This window comes from Phaethon aethereus (genome assembly GCF_964289735.1).
Source record: "Phaethon aethereus genome assembly, chromosome: 3".
Taxonomy (NCBI): domain Eukaryota; kingdom Metazoa; phylum Chordata; class Aves; order Phaethontiformes; family Phaethontidae; genus Phaethon; species Phaethon aethereus.
Window position 1 is genome coordinate 95,940,783 of NC_138576.1, and position 16,241 is coordinate 95,957,023.

Below are 16,241 nucleotides of genomic sequence, written 5' to 3' on the forward strand. Positions count from 1 at the left end.
CAGTTTTTTCTTTAGCAGCAGTTAAATATTGTCCATATTTTGATTAGCAGTTATGGTTTTGCCTATATTTGATGTAAAACATTTGGCTGGTGTCGTTCCACTCATTAGCAGGGTAGTTTAGAAAAACTAGCTGCTTGCTGTTCTTAGTGGTTTTACATCAACTCAATGGCAAATACAACATCAAAATCTCAAAAATCTTTTCTATTTGAGTTAGAGGTGACTGGAGGCAAAGCCAGCATGCTGCATTTACCATTCACTGAAATAATGCTCTCTCATCAACCTACCCAAAGTTTTTGAATTGCAATATTTTAAGTGAACAGTGCACATTATGTCTCTCCTGGAAAATGATGCTTTGCTTGTTTTGGTTAAAACTCTTATTCTCTGAACCCATACTCAATACATCAATGCAAAATAAATGCTCTACTGCAATATATTGGCTGTTACCAACTGCTTCTATCTCTTGATCCTCTGGTTCTTGTCAAAGCTAGCTAACACTTACTAGGATTACTGCATAAATCTATTTGTTACAGAAGCAAATGAACCTGCTGTAGTCAAATAACCAAAGTACAGACAGCTATCCAAAATTGCTCTAAGTGAACCAATGAACTAAATGAGCGTAACTACAGCCACATGCACACACAGAGAAGTGTGAAAGCCCGGTAATACAGCTAACCAGGGTTCCTCCTCCAGCTGTGAGGAAGAACTTCCACAGATCCACATTTTTGAAAGTGCAATAGATAAGGATCCGTTGATTGTCAATGAAAATAGCTGAGACATACATAAAAAGGAACTTGTGTCACACTACAGACTTTCCCAGGAACAGAGTTTCCAGCTCTCTCTTTAATCACCTTTTAGTAGAGTGCCCAAGTTTTGTATTATAAATTACTTTCTTCCAGTTGAGGAAGTCTTTCTTGCTTTCAGCTGCTACCTCTGCGGGGAGGAATATAACTGCAAAAATTATTGCTCACTTTTATCATTTAAAAAACCAATACTACTAGAAGAAGAAAATGACCTAGCCAGTCACCAAACGCAGAATCCTTCCTCTTAAAGAGAGAGGCTGTTCCAAGCAGAAGCTGGACCGTCTTCAGAATTTGGTTATTAAGGATACGTGTGTGTCTATCTTTGCCCAAAAAAATAGTGCTATTACCTTCTTTTCAAAACAGTCTAGTTTAGCCTTTTTTTTTTTTTTTTTTAAGGTTTTGGAATCCCAGCATTCAAAGTGGAATCGGGTCTACAGGACAAGCAGATTTAAAATAAACTCCCTAGATGCTCTCAACTGAACCCAGCTCATTAACATTCTAAAAAATAATAAGCTATCAAAAATAGCTTTAAGAAGCTAAAATAAAACACTTCTAACAGAAGCCTTTTAGCATATATTAATACTGTCTAATTGCAAATTAAAAAATTCAGAGCTGACAGTAAAAAATAAAAAAGGTTGCCTGTGGCATCATGAAAGACTTAAAAAAAACCCAAAAACCCCACAACTCAAAAGAAAACCACCCAACTCCAACCCCCTCCCCCTGCTTCATCAGATCCTCCCCATTCTGCTCCTCTATAGCTTGAAGGTCTCCAAATACTGAAGAGCACTGAATGAAGTACAGTTTCTGTTAAAAAAAAAAAAGCGCTTATGGACGAAAATCCTGGATTTGGTCACTATTAATACTGAACAGTTCCTGAATTGATTTAACATCTATATTTAAACTAAGTCTTCTAAATGATAAAAAGAGGGAAAAGCAAAAACGTACATAAATTCGTTTTCTTTTAAAAAGGCTATTAAAATCTAGTTCGTTATCCTTTTCAGTAGGATCCTTTTCATCATGGGGGCTCAGTGTTGTTTCCTTGATCCGTGTTTTCAAAGCTATGATCAAGAGTTTCAATATCAGAAGCACACTAGTGACTGTAATTTCAACTAACACCACTGGAATGCAAACACAGCTGGCTTGGCTTTAGAGCAAAAGGCTAACAGCACATATGTGTACCTTTTAAGAATGTGTATAATTGCTCTCTCCCAAAACAACCTAGCCAAGCTTAAATAGGTTTAAGAAAGCATATGGCTTAGAACTATTACAAACCAAACAATGAGTGAATTAAAGTTGGCAGAATCTTTCCCAAAGTGACTTAGCATGCTAACTGTAGACTTTTGTTTCTTTGGGACTTGTGAAAGAAAATAAAAAGTTCTTTCTTCACCTCCCTGCAGTAGCTTTTTTAGGAGAGATTGGGGAGGGAGACTGATAACAGAACCTGCTTGGCATTTATTCTGCATGAAATAAGCAGCGAAAGACTTTCAGGTGATTACACGAATATTCACCAGTGCACACTGAGCACGAGGGCCACTTTTTATGCAAGGTACAGTAATCTTTGAAACACATTCCAGGCAAACTACCAGGCTAAACTTTTGTAGAGAAGCTATGCTTTGCTAAGATGGATAATAAGGGACAGGAAGGAGAATATTCCATTTAAAAAGTCAGAACTATACTCATTGGAAGTGCATTTGTTTATAGAAAAATTGCCCAGGTTCCTAGAACTTTCCATATAAAAATAAAACTTCATATTACAGGCATGGGAAACCGATTATATTGGCTACCTGTTACATCAAAAGATGCTGCAGCACTTTTTTTTAACAGTACTTCACTAAATGTCATGTGTTTCCCTATGATTGATTGTTCTGCATTTATACAAGCATTTTGTGCTGTCTTTGCTTGCTTTTTATTCCTAGATTTCTGAAAAAAACATTGTCACTGTTTACTTCAGACTGCTGTGTAACTACATATACCCAAGGTGTTAGCAAAATAGCAAACAATAACAGTTGTGCACCTGACAGGAAGATACCTGCTTCCTGAATACTATAAGTCAGTAGTTACCACATACAATATAAATATTTGATAGTACTGCGTTCATAAACTAGTTGCATACTTACAGAAACCCAAAAGACAGAAATAAAAACATGAGGTAAGACACCTGTTAAAAGATGGAGAGAAAGAAAGAAAATCCAAAAGCGTATGGAAAGTAGGTTTTTGTATACAATTGAGTTTGCATTTTTTCCTCCAGTTGTCTATAATGCCCTTTCATTTTCTGCAGATATTTATGTTTCAGTAGTTATCTTGCAGGAAACCAATCTTTCCTATAACGGAGGCAAAATTCCTGTGTATTTGCTATGTGCTTATATGATCATGTATTTTAAGTTACAATTTCACTCTCAAGTTAGGCAAGCACAGAAAACAAGCAGCAAAGAAAGAAAAACTTCATAAGCAGAAGTGGTACGGAAAATGAGAAAGCGTAAGAGATGTATATGAAGATGGTATAAGCAAACAGAAAACATTAAAGATAACAGATATAATTTGTTAATTTAAGAATTACTCTGAATATGAAAAACAAAACAGTTGGCTATCACGTATTCATATTAGTAATAAAGTCTTCAAACAGATTAAACCGGGATAAGTGGTTAATCTACTTTTACAAAGATGAAAAATATTTCTATTTATTTTAACATGAAATCCACTATGGTACAGAAGAATTCTGTCTCCCTCCACCACATACACTATAACAAATCCTCTTCTATCTTCTGAGGTTTTTTTGTCGGTCTTTTTTCTCCTTTTTTTTTTTTTTTAGGAAATTCATAGGGAAAAAAAAAAATCCAAAGACCCTATGAAGCTATCAGCCAAAGACTGTAGCATAATAGTATTACATTTCTATTCCAGATAAACGCAGGGAGAGTTAGACAGAGAGCTATTGTGATATGGCAACCTTTTCAATATTAAAGTTCTAGCCATTTAAAAGTTAGATCATATTTACTATATTAGACACACCAATTGCTGTCTTTCTGTTCCTAGTTAAACATAATGTTTTTTCTGTCATTGATAAGGGTCTTTTCAGAGAAGAAAAATATCAAGGTTATTTGCTGTCCAGACAGGCAGCAATGTAGAAAAAACTACCTAAAGTAACATTTTCTTTGTTAAATGTTCCAAGTATCTTGTAAGCTGTTCCAAGTAGGAGTCTTAATAAAAGAATAAACCTCTTAACAAAAATAATTTCTATTAACTAAAAACCAGTATTTAGTTACAATTATTTTTAAATAACAGAATCATAGAACAGTTTGCATTCAAGGGACTAGCCTTGTCTAGTCCAACCCCTGTGTTTTCCAGGTTTTTTCTATTATAAAATACTATTGGGCAGAGACTATCATTACAGCTGTTTCAGAATTTGAGTAAATTTTGATGTGGGAGTCAAGAGCTCCAAATTTATATACAAATCCCTGAAGAAGTATTTGATATTAACAAGGTTTCAACATGGTCTCCTATAGCATCCCTGTATCCAAGTTGTGATGTTACAGTTTAGATGGGTAGACTAACACGGGTCAAAATTAGCTAGGTTGCTTAGTTCAACAGGTAGTGGTTAATATCATCCACCCAGAGACTGGATACAAGAGGAGTTCCTCCAGAGTCTACTCTGGGACCTATCCTGTTTAATATCGTTATCAGCAGCCTGGACAAGGAGGCGGAATGAGCCCTCATCAAGCTTGCTGATGACAGCAAACTGTGGGGTGCAACTGAAACAGTTGAGATTATGTCTGCCATTCAGGACGACTGATTGCCAGCCTCTGGGAAGACTAAAGGCACAGGCAAAAAAGAATTCCATGAAATTCAACAAGATCAAAAGCAAAATCCTGTACCTGTAATTCACTGCAGTAGTAAATGCTACAGACTGACTGTGCTAAAAAGGACATGGGGTCATATGAACAGAAGATGCCATTAGTTGCCTGTGTGCCTTCTCAGCAATGAAGGCTAGCAGCATATGGAGCTGTAGCAGCAGGAACTGAGCAAGCAGAACAAGGGAAATATATTATTCTCCTTTACACGACACTTGCTAGATCATACCCAGTATACTGCATCCCATTTTGGACCCAAATACAACATTGATAGATCTGAGCAAGTCCAGCAGAGGACCACCAAGATGGCTGGGAGGCTGGAGCACACACACTGTGCAAGAGGCTGAAGAAATGTGCTTGTTTAGCCTAAAAAGGCTTGTGGCTGGGGAGGAACCTAACAGCACTTTTCAATACTGAGAGCAGGTTACCAAAAAGGCTGAGCCAGGCTCTTTACTGAGGTGCACCATGGGAAAAACAAAAGACAAGAGTGAAAAATTGACACAGGACATTGCAGATGGACTAGAGGCGTAGGAAACAGGAACCACATGAAAAGGACAAAAAAAAGTACACTGAGGGTAATTAAACATTGGCACAGGCTACCCACAGTTGCGGAATTTTCTTCCTTGGAGGTTTTCAAGACCTGAGTGCATAAAGCCTTGAGTAGGATGGTCTTTCTTCATAGCTGATCCTCCTTTGAGGAACAGGCTGGGCTAGATGTCTTCCTCAAGTCCCTACCAACCTGAATGGTTCTAAGATTCTAAAACAGTGGAATGACTTCTGCAGAAAACATGCATACAAGACATACTCCTGAAACATTAAGCTCTCTATGCATTTCTAACGCATATTTGAGTACCAAGAGTTCTTCTCAGAACTCAGAATTTAGTTGCTATGGCAACACATTCTGACTTGGAGGCTCTCTCCATGTACTCCGATTTCTATAAACTAAAAGCAGCTACTACCCTTTTTTCAAAGGCTCGTATATTTACTCTCTCTGATACAAACATATTCAACGGCACATTCCTGTGTCTGAACTTAAAAGACACATACTTTGATTCCTAATTATTCATTTAGAATCCAAACCCACAGGTCTAATGACTCAGGTTCTGGGGGTAGAACAATTCATGTCATTCTGCAGTCATGGTATACCGCCAACCTAAAGAAAATACTCCTGGAAATTTTTTTCTATTATGTGGGAGGTTGAGATCAAGGGAGTTTTCAAGCAAGCAAACAGTAGGAAAACAAACAATGAATACAGTTCAATCAGTTGTGAAAGACAGTCTGTTCAAAAAAATCTCTTGCTTTCTTTAATATTAAGACTCTTTCCTCTATTTTTATAAGCTATTTGATTTCTGTACCAGTCACAGATTTCCTGGTGCTAAGTAAGAGACCATTGTCACCATCTTTAGCATTCCACAGTACAGGATGTGTTCCAGACCCTTGCCAAAGGCATAGCTGCCACATGGTGAAACCTTGCTTCTCCCTTCAAGTGGGCATCTACCCCTTGGCTGCCTATGATCTGCAACAGACATGGCTGCAAATCAAAAAACTTGTTTCTCTAGGCAGAACACAAAAAGGAAAATATGACATAGGTCTGGCTCTAGGCAGTGCAGGTAGTCTCCTCTGTGAGAGGATACCCTAGATAATGATGCTTATTATTGTTGTTTTTTAGGGCAAGATAATAATCTGGTTTGTACTATACATGCAGGAGAACTGAGATTGTAACCCTACATCTGTACAATGCGATACCACATAAATCACTAAATACCTGTTAGTCTTAAATTATGTAATGTTTGGATTTGTTGTTTTGTTTGTTTGTGTGGTTTTTTTTTTTAATTTGCTCTACACACTTGCCAATTACCATTTCTTGGCAACCAAAAGTCTAATTTATCTAACACACTATTTAATAATGAGACTTAATAAGAATAAACACTAGCATAGTATTTAGCATAGGAAAGTCAATTTTTAACAGTGACTTGAAAAGATGGTATGACTCACCAATTGAAAGATAGCAGAAAATGGTAAGATACGAAAAGAGACTATGAACTGAGAAACCATGCATTTCAGTTAACATATTGCTGTCTTACTCCTTCATGCGGCCAAAGCTTCTGCTGCTACTTAGATTTAAGTTTAAAGTGGCACAAAAATTATGTAATTACATTTTCAATTACCTCTTTTAAGAAATCTGAGTGCTGTGTCTTCCTGGTTTTCTACTTGAGATGCAATACTTAATTGAACATTAAAACCACCAAACTCAAAAGCATAAAACATTGAGTGAGGAAAGCTGCCAACTATACTTATTCAACTTGTTTCACACAGTGAGAATAATGACAGACTTGCATTGTGTATCTCTACCTAGTATACGATAAAACAGTATTTTTATTAGGTTAGAGATTTGCTTGGATGTCTGATTTTAAACTCTATTTTCAAAGTTCTATAACCACCATAACAATGCCACAAGCCAAAATCAAAGCACAGAAAACAGAAACTGGCAGTTATAAAAGAGATTTCAAGTCTCACTTGCCCATCAATCAGTTTGAAGAGGCAACTACAACAGGCAGAAGGCATTGAGCTAGCTCCTAGCAATACATACCTCTGTGCATGGTCTCTGTTGCGAGCCAGTACCTCACCTGAGGTTTCAAACTTTGCTCACTAGTACTCTAACTTCAGAAACCTCTCTCTTTTTTTTCACTGTCACAGAGAATACAAATTAAGTCCCTGACAACATATTCTAAATTTCCAAAGAACAGGAAGCCATTGAAGACAAGGTTTTGTATGTCTGATTTTATGAAACAAAAAACCATTTACAGTCAGAGAATCTGAAGTTGGCAAAAATAGTGTTGTCTTCACCTCTGAACAATCCTGCTCTCCAATCTATTTCCGAAGTTTCTACATTAGCCAAAAGTTTGTTCTTTTTATGTATACAGACATTCACTGTACAAAGACCAATGAACTCCAGTCCAGATCTAAACACATTCATTAATCCAACACTGTAAAGCAATATTCGGGTTACTGTACCCTTATTATACACTCCATGTTCAAGTAAGAACTGGTATTAATTGTACAGTGAAAAAGAAACCTGGCTGACTCGAGATGATGGCTTTTTTCAATAACTATTTCTGTTTTCACAATGAGGTAGATATGAGGAACTGCACCTACTTGGACCACAAGTAAGGCTGCAATTAAATTTCTATTTTAATATAAGTATATACCTTTAATCTTGCAATTTGACTACTTATGTTCTATGCCTCTGAAATGTAATATTTTCTGGAATTGCACCACTGTATCTCAACATTATAATTCCCACATTTAATTTTTAACATGGTCACTATACTGAAGTAAGAAGCCAAATGACAACTACTAAACTAGTTCCATAATTATCGTCGTTTCCAAATGTCATATATTCTAAAGAAAATAACTGTGCTCAGCAAAAGTTTCACTGTTGCCCTTAATTTAGAGAAAAATCAACCCTCTTACCGTATTGATCCAATCATGTAGGGCTGTGCTAGCTGTACCACAATAGCTCCGCTCCCAAGCTGATGGCACGTGTACCCAGAATCCCAATCATAGTTTTTTGTGTCTCCATTCAACAAGGCATTGCGACTGCGACTTACACCCTCAATCACACTGGCACAGTCTGCTATTGTTGCAACATTTTCAGTGGGAACTGTGAATTTAAACACAAAGACGACAGACATACAGTCAGAAAACAGTTCAGATACCAACGATCTTTATTTCTGGCAAAGAATTGGGAAAAAGGAAAAAAGGGTTAAAGTTTGATCAACACAAGGACATTTAACTCATATTTAACATGAACTATGAAGCAGAAACAAGTGGCACAGATAATTTTTATACCATTGATCCTGGAAGAGCTTGGTAAATTAACAGATGTATTTCTGTCTTGGTGATATGAAAGCACTCTTTTAATACAAATGGGAAAAAATTCTCATCCAGTAAAACTTTTGAAATTTTCAAACAATTTTTCCTGTTTTCATGATGAACACCCCCCATGCCACTCCCCTCTCATGTGTGTCATCCGTGTGTCTTGTCCTCCCATCTGTCCGTCCTCCCCCCTCCCCCCCCCCCAAAAAAAAAGAATGAATTGAGAGAGAGAAAAATAAGTGGGAGCCAGTTTAAAGTGCTGATGTGGACTGTGGGAAGTCAGTACTCAAAGTCTTTGAAATCAGGGCTTGAAGTCTCACAGCTGAGGAGACTATTCTCAACATGACTGTTGGTACTTCTGATAGTATCTCTAACTGCAATTAGAAACTGCACCCCAGAATTTAGAAGAAGAAAATTCTTTTTAATACTTATAAAATCCTTCAGTACAAGTATTGGACTACAAGAAAGGAAGGAGAGGCCAATAAATTTGCCACACAAATGGAACAGCAAGTACAGAACTATTTCTCATTCAGTCAAGAGTCAGGAAAACGGTATGACTGAATGCCACAAATAATAAATTATAATATCCCAACAGGAAAACTACTTAGAACCCATGCTCTTGAAAAAAGAAAAGCCAAAACACAGGACCATGATTTTCCTCCAGGAGATAGTGATGGAATTATACAGTACTTTGTCCCTCTCCCCCATGCTAATTTCATCAAAGATCTGGATAATTCTTTTTTCTATTCTATAGCGCAGCCATAATGCAGCAGCCTGCTGTGCCAAAGAACTTCAAAGGTATCAGTGCAGAATATCAGATTTGCCTCCTTTCATTGACCTCATATGCAGTTATTTGAATATTACAGGGAAAATTGGCAAGTTACGGAACTGAAAGAATTTTCAAATTACTAAAAGCATTCCTGGGAAAAGCACAAGAGGAAGGGAGTTTCAGTTAAAAAAATTAAGATTACAATTCTAATTGCACAGGCCAGTGCTAACTGCTACCTTGTGCTGCAACATCTATAATGAACTCTTTCTTTCACTTCTAAAACCCCTCTTGCAATCGGGGCACATATCCAACACTGTGGTCCATGTGTCAGCATCATCCAACTTCAGTTCTTCCTTCTCCCTGGTACATCCAAAATTGAATGTTCTAGCTTGGAAACTGCTGTTATAAACCAAACTAGATAAAGGATAATGTAACCCTTTACTAGTAATTTTTAGAAGGAGGGGAACGTTACATACTTAGCAATAAAAAAAAAAAGTGTAGTATTGGGAGTTATTCTTCTTCAGCAAAGGACGTAACTTTAGTGTTGGTTTCTAGAAATCTTCCCAAGGAGAGGAATACTCTTCTTGTACTTACTTAGTCCTGCTCAATCTGATTTAAATCCAACACCAAGTAGCTTCCCTCTTCCTTTCAAATCAAACGGAATTCATTGTGTAGTTAGAGCTTGACATAATTTCAGCAATTTCATCAAAGATCAAGAAAACAGCAACTCCTCTGGGAGCATGCTAGAAGAAGGAGGTGCATTTTCTTGTGCATAGAGTACTTTTCCAGCACTGTTTTACAAGTGCTTCAACACTTATTTTTGGAATTACCTATTATTTCCCTTTGTTAACATTCAATCAGAAGACAGTATAGTACTTTCTGTTTATAATTCAGAGAATCCCAATCTTTTTGAAAGTCACACTCCAGCAAGATGACAGATGAACATTTGAGGGGGAAAATAAAAAAAAGCAAAACCTATTTAATACTCACTACTCAGGTCCAGCACTTTTTAGCTAACCTCCTCAACTCTTCAACCATATATGTCTCTATTCTCTCTCAATCAAAAAATTAATATTAACAAGGGTGAAAAATGACGCTCTCCAAAGATACAAAAATAAAGGTTGCCCATTGAGCTTTTGTTTGGGGAAAATGTTATCATTTAGATAAAACAATCAGTTCTTATAACAAAAATTCTTTCAGCACAAGCTGTATTACAAAAAGCTAAGATTTTGTGTGTTAACTCTGATGAAGGACAACCATTCTGTGTGGTAATACAATTTAAAAGAGAGGGGAAGAGATAAGTTACCAAAAATTATCTGAATGATGATGATCAATTTAGCAAATTTCCAAATTCACATCATCTCATACCAAACATTTTTGAAAATCAGAAAAAGTACAGCAAACAAGCCAAAACAAGAAAGGCACAAAAAAATTGGGAATACAGAAGACTTAAAACCAACACGATTTGAATTTCCACGAGAAAACAAATGATGTATAGTACAGATGCAAATGTACCATTTTAAGCCCACTGCACACCGATAACTTAATTACATACTTTTAATAGTTGTCTGAAAATGGCTGAAATATAGCTATGTGAGATTTCAGAGCTAATTGTAAGAGTCTCCAGCACCCAAAAGAGGTAATTTTCCATGAAGAGCTAGGATTCTGAGTTTTAAGTGTGCTAGTGGTGTCAGGAGCATGATCTTAAGAAAACCACCAATCCACCAAAACATCATAAAACACACAGGGGGAAAAAAGTGCAAGTTTGTTGCCAAGTAATAATCCAAGGCAGTGGAAAGGCCACAGTTTCTGAAAAATCTACTGCATTATCAAATGCACCATCATCTCTGTTTGCTCATAAAAGAATTACTAAAACCACTATATTATTATTCTAGAAACCTCTTGTTTCCCTATTACTGAAAAGGGACATTCAGAAATTCCCAGATTCTTATGGACGAGCAGGTGGTAGACATTAAAAGTACTTCACTGGAAACAATCTTAATAAAGCAAAGAATAACAATGCAAACTAAGAGTACTGGCATCAAAACAAAGTTTGCCTTGGCTTCCTTTTCTTCCCCTCTTCCCTGGCAGTAAAAGAACTTCTCTGACTGTCCATTTTATATAGGCGTTAAAGCATCTTCTATATATTGCTGCTTTTTGTAGGAAGAGGAAGCTACTGAAATCTAGGTTAAAAAGTAAAAGATGAAGCGTCAAAATCAGTGTTCATGTTGAGGCTCTATGGCATATTCCGGACACCCTCTGAGCCATGCAAGGCATTAACTGAACACAGGACAGCTCAGTTCATCCAATTTTTTACCTGCATGCCCTCTGAGCATCATCCTGCTCCATCACACATTTAGATTTCTGCACTAATCCATAACCTCCTAAGAAGATCTTACCCTGATTAGTCAAACTCCTTAACAAGTGCATAGAAATTGTCTTAGTGTGTTTTTAATGTATTTCTGTGGTCTCCCCTACAACAGTTAATTAGAAAGTGATTCTAAGTAGCTGCAGTGTGCAGCAGGTGCCATACTGCGCCTTCTCTCTGCCGGGGGTCTGCCACTCCCTATTTTGAATGTTCATTATCACCTTTTACATTCACTTGATAAATTTATTAAAAAATACCATCTGGTGGGGACTCTGCTCTGTGCTGTATTTTCAAGTCTTCTGGTTCTCTTCCTTTTTTCTGATAGAATTTCTGCTTCAATTTAGGTCACTTGTTTACAAAAACATACTGCCAAAACCAACAGTATTGTTTCTATTTTTATTTCTTCTTTTTTTAATCCAACATCTATCCAGCTTTTACTGTAACCAATGTTGCAAGAGAAAACAAAAGAGGGGATCACAAATATGGAAATACTTTTTTTTTCCACTGTTCATACAGCAGTTTTGCTCTGACAAATCTGATTTGCTTTTATGGAACAGAAAAGACGTGTGCTAGCAAAGCATACATATTCTGTAAGCAAACAAAAGGAGAAAATGATTGAGGTTATAGTGCAGCCGCATCAAAACATATATTAAAACTTACTTTCTTGTCTCCTGGTCCTATGCTGCAGTATGGAGGAATGAACAGCTTGACAGTATATTTAATTCTAGTAACACTATTTTAAAAAGGATTGTCATTTTCAAGGCATGGCCTAAGGGCCACCTATACTAGCTCCATTTAAAGATAGGACAGATATGTTATTCAACTGTCCTCAGATATCCCTAGGAGAAAAATGTACCAGGAGCGTGTGGTAGCCTCAGTGTATCACTCCTTAATGATTTTTCGGTTGATATCTGCTAGAGCTCATGATTTCTGATCCAATAAATTAGAACAAAAGCATTCCAGTCATTAGAACTGGCCATACTTCTAATTGCAAACCAATTGGCTGGCTATTGGGCTCTTTCATTAAACATTCTGTCTGAAGAAGGCTTTCAGAAAGAGCAGTTGTTTCAGAAGAGCCCTAGGAAGCACGCATCCTTCATTGCAGCACTGGAAACAAGAAGAAAAGAAAAAGAAAAAAATAGGTAACTGGAACCATATGAACAGATTTCTGTTGAAGAATGGGTAGCAGCAACTAAACTGACACATGTGGGTGTCCTTTCCTGTAGAAAGATGGGAAAAAAAAAAATCCCTGCAGTATTTAGATCATCTTCAAATTTTCATAATTTCCTAAGGCTATGCTTGCAGCAGAGCTGACTTACATTGCTGGGTAAACGTGCATGATTTTGAGAGAAGGCTAACCTTCAAAAAAAGAAGAAACACAATATAATAGCTTTGTGTGGAGTCAATATTAAACTAGACACAAAAATAGCATCTCACTGCTTGGAGAGAGAGAGAGCAATCTTTTACAAAGCTGAACCACACACTAGGAAACTGATACGACTGGTTTCTCTCTGTAACATATATTTTTTTTCAATAACTGCCAGTGAGTAAAAGACAAGTGAATGATTATTTATTCATTTCATTTTTTTCCTTTTAAAACAAGTTCTCCTAAGGCATCGAACAGCACGCAAATGAAGGTTCACAATGATTCATAAGTACTGAACAGCATTCCCCAGAGGGTGACCAAGGACATTCCAGTGTTTTATATCCATCTCCTGTTCTTCAGTCATTATTCACTGTTCTGCTTTTCTTGTGTAATGTACAAGTTACAAGATAGTCTGAGAGACTGAGACAGACTACAGATAAACACAACTTCATATAAAAGCCTTCCACGCTGCACTCCCTATGACCTTAACCGGGCTCAAAATAGGACAGTAGGCTGGTCAAATCCACGTGCCTGCACAGTCCTTGACTGCCCCTCACCACTGAGTGCTGATTAAAGGACTAAGCAAGGTTATACAATTTTTCCCTTTGAGGCAGAAGAGAAGAATTGCTTCCTGTATTTAGGTCGGGGAGAAACCCCAAAATCAAAAAAGGCACTGCACAGAAGTAGCTCCTTACCCACTGTTGTTCCTTCTTGCCATTGGGCAGAGTAGAAGCTTTTACAAAACTTCACATCACACCAAGGTACCATTTCTGCCTCCGAAGGAGTATGTCTCTGGCTTGTGAAAATTTTCATTTGTTTTGGATTCTAGATTAAATATTAATGACTAAAGACCATTCAAAATTTCAGAAGTGGGAGTTTATTAAAAGCAAACACTATGCTTTTGAGATTCAAAAAATATTTACATCTCTGTTAAATGAAACAGTTATGTCGATCTCATGATTCTAGTATATGGAACTGTTAACTTACTAACGCATTTAGAGATAATACTATGCCAAAAGAGAAATTACATCTCAACCCTAACATCTGCGTTAGGGAATAATTTCATATGATTGAATTAACTTCTGTCACTTATCTCATTTTACAAGACAACAATGTGTAAACCAACACTAAAACACCAGACAGTAATAGAAAGAACATTTCCTGCTACTTTTACTTCAGAACTGCTACTCAACTACCAATGGGTCATGTCAGTACTATATCCCGTATTGTATAAAGTAATTGTATAAAGAATCTTCCATATTAAATGTAATATGCCAAGGTAATAATTTGTCATTAAAACCTTGTACACACAAACACAGCAATGTAAAATTGCTCTTATCATGAAAGACACTTTCATTTTTATTATTTGTTTACCAGCCTTCTAATCCTCACTTTAGTGATAGCCATTACATAGATACTACATATCAGTAGTAATATATCTGATAAAATACCCTCTTTGTATATACATCTTTCTGATCAAGTTTAACAGTTTTCACAAAAATTAAATAAATAATTACTCTAAAATCTCCACATAAGATCGCTAAACAAATATCCCAGCAGCCTTATTTCTTTGGAATGAGGTTTCAAATTACAAACTCTTTGCATATTAACTTCAGTGTTGCTTTGGTAGAAGTAAGGGTTACAAAGTTTTTCTTGAAGAACCATATGGCCTTCAAGGTCTGACCAACATTTCATTTTCTTAATAAAACAGGTTATAGAAACAGCAGCTGTGTTTCTTCTAACCTAATTTAATACCATATTTAATACCACACTGCATAAACAATGAACCCAATAGTATTACCTAATATTGCTTTTCAAGGGTTGAGGATGAAAGTTTCTATACGCAGTCAAGCTTAAAACCAACCTACTCCAATTACTGCACTTCCATATATTTCACGGAGCTTTCGAACGCTTTTAGTCACTTTACCCTATCCAGTCACTGCAGAAATAGAAACAAACATTACAAATCCTCATTAGAGCAATTAAATAGATCAATGCCAGCTACCCCATTGGTAGTCACACAGATTTTTTACAGAAGTGGAACTGGGACAGCCTGCTTGATCAAGGGAGCCAGATAATATTCTACCTTAGAGTAACCATCACAGGTATGTAAAACAAAGCACTAAATGGACATAAGGGGATTTTGCTGGATCAAAGCTGTATTTTTGAATAGCCAAAAATTCTCATGGAACAGCCTTTGTGCCTCGTCGATGGCCATAAGATCTGGTGGAACAGCCTTTGTGCCCCTGCACCACTTCACAAACAGGATTGTTCTCAAGTAGTCCCAAAAACCTTTCAGTTTGTCCCTTTCTCAGCATAAATTCTGCAAGGTCATGCATCCAACCGTTTCTGCCTCATTTACAATGTGGAAGTTGGTCCACATCCCTCTTTGAATTAACTACTCACTGAATTCTTACTCTTTTAATTTTCTATTAATTGTATTGACTACCATCCCTTCAATATAAAATGCTCAGTAGACCTCTCTTTGCTTATTGCAGATCACTTCAAATGACTTACACGTACAACAACTTGATTTACACACACTCAATGACAGCATAGTTCCACTGGTCACCATGAACAACAATGGATACTTACTGTTATGTAGTCCAAACCCTATTTACCTGTAAGATTCTGTAACTACAAAAAACTTTTTTTCCATAAATGGATAAAGCCATATAAAGTCTCCATGCCCTAAATTATCTTTGAAACTCATTAAATGCTGAAACAGATCAAATAGTTCATCTCACCAAAATGCTTACTAAACTACAAAATACCAGAGAGTACTCAAAAGACAAGTCAATTATGGTACAAGTACACTTCCACGAACGTACATGGATTCACTTGTTTACTTGCTTACTGCTTATGATCAAATAAACTTTGAGTTAACACACAAAAAAAAAAGGAAAGAAAATATGTTGATTCCTCTAAGTATTTGCTAAATAAGACTGATATTAGTAAATCAAATATATATAGCTATATGCATCACTTATTTACAACACAGTAATTCTGATTTTGTATAAAGTTTTTAAAAGTTCACAGCTGGCAGTGCTAAATATGAAATTTAGCTCAAAGGTTCTACCAAACTTGAAATATTTTGCTTCTCCCCTAACTAGCTTACTGAAGGTATGTATTTTAACACAGTTCCTCCTTACCACTTAGTCTATTTTCTTGTCGCTAGCAATCGCAATACTACTTACAAACTCCCTAAAACAAA

At 36.5% G+C, this 16,241-nt stretch overlaps 1 protein-coding gene across 1 annotated transcript in view; it reads right to left on the reverse strand.

Annotated features, from left to right (window-relative positions):
• The window catches only part of BTBD9 (BTB domain containing 9), a gene marked incomplete at both ends in the record, with an annotated part of 124,000 nt that overhangs the window by 25,791 nt on the left and 81,968 nt on the right, over positions 1-16,241 (reverse strand). The window contains one exon of the mRNA XM_081997161.1: positions 8,120-8,309. Coding sequence (XP_081853287.1) covers positions 8,120-8,309 — 190 coding nt within the window. The remainder of the gene's footprint in view (positions 1-8,119; positions 8,310-16,241) is intronic.